Source organism: Parus major, chromosome 25LG2 (genome assembly GCF_001522545.3).
Source record: "Parus major isolate Abel chromosome 25LG2, Parus_major1.1, whole genome shotgun sequence".
Lineage (NCBI taxonomy): Eukaryota > Metazoa > Chordata > Aves > Passeriformes > Paridae > Parus > Parus major.
Window position 1 is genome coordinate 182,017 of NC_031794.1, and position 4,430 is coordinate 186,446.

The 4,430-nt window shown below is 71.1% G+C and overlaps 2 protein-coding genes and 1 non-coding gene across 3 annotated transcripts in view; 1 reads left to right on the forward strand and 2 right to left on the reverse strand.

Moving 5' to 3' along the window:
* The window catches only part of NPR1 (natriuretic peptide receptor 1), a gene marked incomplete at its 3' end in the record, with an annotated part of 6,816 nt that extends 3,461 nt beyond the window's left edge, over nt 1-3,355 (reverse strand). Inside the window, exons 1-7 of the mRNA XM_015650208.3 lie at nt 2,554-3,355; nt 1,168-1,367; nt 922-1,035; nt 571-706; nt 371-462; nt 151-286; nt 3-74 (exon numbers count right to left, since the gene is read on the reverse strand). Of these exons, the coding sequence (XP_015505694.1) occupies nt 3-74; nt 151-286; nt 371-462; nt 571-706; nt 922-1,035; nt 1,168-1,367; nt 2,554-3,256 (1,453 nt within the window). The remainder of the gene's footprint in view (nt 1-2; nt 75-150; nt 287-370; nt 463-570; nt 707-921; nt 1,036-1,167; nt 1,368-2,553) is intronic.
* Nucleotides 3,356-4,076: 721 nt separating this feature from the next.
* TRNAM-CAU lies at nt 4,077-4,148 on the reverse strand. Its single transcript has one exon. It is a non-coding gene; the product is annotated as a tRNA-Met (tRNA).
* Nucleotides 4,149-4,346: 198 nt separating this feature from the next.
* The window catches only part of ILF2 (interleukin enhancer binding factor 2), a 3,671-nt gene continuing 3,587 nt past the window's right edge, over nt 4,347-4,430 (forward strand). The window contains exon 1 of the mRNA XM_015650260.2: nt 4,347-4,407. Coding sequence (XP_015505746.1) covers nt 4,403-4,407 — 5 coding nt within the window. The 5' untranslated portion in view covers nt 4,347-4,402. The remainder of the gene's footprint in view (nt 4,408-4,430) is intronic.

Sequence of the window (4,430 nt, forward strand, 5' to 3'; positions counted from 1 at the left end):
GAAGGAGGTGGCGGTGATGGCCATGAGGATCAGGCTGACCACGAGGGACAGGATCTCCAGCGTGGACAGCGAGGCTGCCGGGCAGAGCAGGGAGCGGTCAGGGCCCGGGGGGGCCGGGCGGGGGTCTGGCGGTCCCCCCCCACCCCTCACCTTTGCGGCACTTGGGGTCGGTGCCCTCGAAGCCACAGGGGGGGACATCGGACGGGACCGCGTTCCCCGGCCAGTGGATCTCTCGGCCCGGAACCATCTGGATCTTCTTGGTGGTGCCGTTGTAGTTGGCCACGATCTTTGGGGTGGGGCGGCAAGGAATGGGTGGGGGGGAGCCCCGGGACCCCGCCCCGGGCCCGGCCGCCCCCGCCCCGGGGCTCACCTGGAAGTTGCCGTGCTCGGGATCCATGTCCCACAGGGAGTAGTCGCTCTCCCGGTCCCCCTGCTCGTCGATCTTGAGGAAGCCGGTGACACCTGGGGAGGGCGGGGGAGGGGCTGGGGGGACCTCGAGGGGGGGCTCCGGTCCCAAAATGTCATCCTGGGAGTGGGGCTGGGACAGGGTGGGACGGGGCCAGGCCTCACCGTAGAAGGTGCGGTTCCACATCTGGCGGGTGATGGCCGAGGCGTCGCTGACGGAGCCGCCGCGCTCCAGGGTCTCGTTGAGGGCCTGGGCGTAGAGCAGGACGGCGTCGTGGAAGGCGGCGGCGATGAAATTCATCTGGGGACACGGGGACAGCTCGGGGACAGCACCCGGCTGGGGCTCCCTGTCCCCGGATCCATCCCGCGTCCCCCAGCAGCTCCAGCTCCATTCCGTGTCCCCGGATCCCCTTGTCCCCGTTGTCCCCAGCTCCATCCCGCATCCCCCAGCCCCACCCGGTGTCCTCCTCGTCCCCAGCTGTCCCCGGTGCCCCCCGCCATCCCCGCGGCTCGCACCAAGCCGTCCTTCATGGAGAAGTTGAAGTGGTCCCGCGCCTCCTCCTTGAGCCGCTCCAGGAAGGGCCGGTACTCGGGGTTCTCGGGCTCCTTGTAGGTGATGATGGTGACAGCCTGGGATGGGGACAGGGGCTGGAGGGGCTGGGCAGACCCTCCCGGGGGTGTCTGTGTCCCCCCGGGGGTGTCCCTGCCCTCCCGGTGCCCCCCGTGTCCCCCCGGCCGTGTCGCCGTGCCCGCCCCGCTCACCTGGAAGGCGCGGCGGGCGCGGGCGTCGTGCGGGTCCCCGCGGAGCCAGGGCCGCCGGGGCTCGGGGAAGCGCTGGCCCTGCAGGCTGGCCCCCAGCGTGTCGATGTAGAAAAAGGCGAAGTCGCCGCCCGTGAGCCCCTCGCGCTCCGCCTGCAGCATCAGCTCCCGCAGCGTGTCCGGGGCGCAGCACACGTACACAACTGCGGGGGACACGGCCCTTGGAGCCGCGGCCCCCGGCAGCACAGAGACCCCAGCCCCACAGCCCGGGGGTCTCTGGTAATTGTGTGATGTGGGCCCGAGCCCCCCAGCATCGCTGGGAGCCCCCTGGAGACCCCAGCCCCACATCCCGGGGGTCCCCGGCCGTTGCGTGACACGGGATGGGTCGCGGTGCCCCCGGGGCGGGGGGTCCCGACCCCGCTGCCGTTCCCCCCCCGTGCCCTGCCCGGCGCTGCCCTCGGCGCCAGGCCGAGGTTTCCTGTTTTCCCGACTCCGTTTCCTCCTCCCCGCGGCCCTGATGGATTCCCGGCGACACCGTGACCCCGGGGGTGCCGCCTGGCCCCCGCCCGGCCCGGGGCTCCCGGGACCGGCCGGGGCTGCAGCAGCTCCATGGAGCGGGACAGAGGCAGCCCGGGACACCGGGACAGGTGACAACACCCCGAGACCCCGCTGGGACACGGAGTGGGGAGGGGTCCCGGGGGTCCCGGGGTGGGGCAGGGGCAGCGTGGGGGTGTGCGGGACACGCGGGTACGGGTGTGACAGGCGCGTGTGCTGCTGAGAACAGCCGGGAACAACCAAAAACAACCGAGAACAACCGAGAACAATCGGGAACACCCAAAAATAACCGAGCTCAGCAAAGAACAGCCAAGAACAGCCGAGAACACCCGAGAACAGTCGAGAACAACCAAGAACAGCTGAGAACAACCGAGAACAACCAAAACCAACGGAGAACAACCGAGAACAACCGAGAACAGCCAAGAACAGCCGTGGACAGGCGCGCACAGCTGTGTGCAGATGTGCGCGGCTGTGACACCTGTGAACAGCCACGTCCAGCTGTGAACAGCTGCGAAACCCCCGCGTAAAGCTGTTCTCAGCCCCGCCCGGCCACAAAAACCCCCGGAGAGCCGTGAAACAGCCCAGAACCCCCGCGGGAAGCCGCGCACAGCCGCGTCCGGCCACGGACACCTGTGGACACCCCTGAAATGTCTGCGTGCAGCCGGGCACACCCAGGAACACCCCCGTAAAGTTGTGCACAGCCATGTATGGCCGCGAAACACCCTCCCGGCACACCCAGCCTGGCACACCGAGCCTGGCACCGGCGCGGGGCCGCGCATTCCCGTGCGGGGCCGCGCACTCCGCGTCCCCCTCCCCGCTGTCCCCGGCTCTCACCGCGCCCCTTCGTCTTGATCTCCTGGATGATGAAGGAGAAGTTGCCGCCGTCGCGGAACACCACGTCCATGACCGTGAGGTTGCGCAGGGCGGGCAGCTGCACGTACAAGCCCTCGGCGGCGAAATAATAGGGCCGGTCGTCCACCCGCTCGTCCCAGTACACCAGCAGCGCCCGCCGCGTCCAGTTGAAGCGCCGGTGCAGCTGCACGCCCAGCTCGCCCAGTTTGCGGTGGCTGGGGCCGGCGCGGGTGGTCAAGCCGAACTCCTCGCTCTTGTCGTCGAAGCCGTGGGCTTCGGCCCCCGCCGTGACCAGCGGCAGCTGCCAGTGGCTGGTGAACCGGGCCACCGGCGCCGCCGAGTAGACGCACCCCGGCCCCAAAAACGCGGCGGGGTGATGGGCGAGCCGCAGGTCCACGGCCACCAGCGGCGCGGCCATTTCCGAGCAGACCCCGTGGCGATCCTCGCTGTCGCCGAACACCCAGCCCAGGGTGAAGCCGGGCAGCAGATCCCGCCGGGAATTCACGGCGGCCGCGGCCAAGCGCACGGCGGGTCCCACGCGCGGCCAAGCCCACGGGTAGGTGAGGTTGTGCTGGGGCAGCACCACGGCGAGGGTCAGCGGGGCCGGGGCCGTCACCGCGCCCGGGAGCAGGGCCAGGAGCGGGGCCAGGAGCGGGGCCAGGAGCGGGGCCAGCACCGCCAGCATCGCCCACGGACGGAGAGTGGCTTCCCCCCCCCCGCGGCGGGGCTGAGCCCTTGCTCGCCCCCCCCACTGGTGACACAAAGGGCCGTTATCATCCACACCGAGCTTAACTCCTTCCTGCCCGCTCCCCCCACGGCATTCCAGCCGGGACGGGCGGCGGATGGGGCCGCCCGCTGGCGGGTGCGGATATTCCCGATATTCCCACCCGTGGGGCGGTGTGGACGGGGTTTGGGGCGGGGGGCGATGTGCCGGGATTTGTCCCCTCCGTGCCTTGGGTCCCGCCGCCAGCCGGGTCACGCGTGGGGCGCTGAGAGCCGAGAGGATCATTGGGGTGCAGGGGACATCCCGAGCCGCGGACCCCGCGCTGTCCCCACGCAGCCCCGGGGCCTTCGCGCAGCTCCGGGGGACCCGGGGAGCGCTCGGACACCTCCGGCCGCCCCCGTCCGTGGGAGGTTGCGCCCCGCGGAGGGGTCGCGGCAGCCCCACGGCAGCGGGGGTGACCCCGGAGATGGCACTCGGGGGATGCTGGGGACACTGGCAGCGCTCGGGGGACACGCGCGGGTGGGGACACACACGCAGGGGACGCGCGCAATGGTCCGGCCACGGCGCACCCGCAGCTCCCGGGGGCGCGCGCGGCGCTCGGGGACGCGGGTGGGCGCGGGTTGGGGTGACACCCGTGACGCCGGTAACCCGCACTGCTGCTGCCGACTCGCCGAGCGAGACAAGCCTGGAAAAGCATCACGGGGCATTCCTTAAGTGAACGTAGCAAATAAAAAAATGTTGACGAGCAAAACAAAGCTCGAGTGGGAAGAAAAATTGCTGCTAGCAGAGGATGGTTTCGATCCATCGACCTCTGGGTTATGGGCCCAGCACGCTCCCGCTGCGCCACTCTGCTGCTGGGCGCCCACCGCCGCCGCGCGCTTTACAACCGCGGGCCGCGCGCTCCATTCATGGGCTCCGCGCCCCCTCCAGCGGCCGCCCGGCGCGCCCCGCCATTGGCCGCTCCCCGCTCTGATTGACGCGCCGCTCCACCAATGGGTGTCGGCAGAGCCCCCGCGGGGGGCGGGCAGCGGGAGAGCGGCGGCCAATGGGAGGGCGGGTTGCTGCGGGGTCTGCGAGCGGCGCTTCATTGTCGGGAGCGGCGGCGACATGAGGTGGGGACACCGGCACCGGGGGG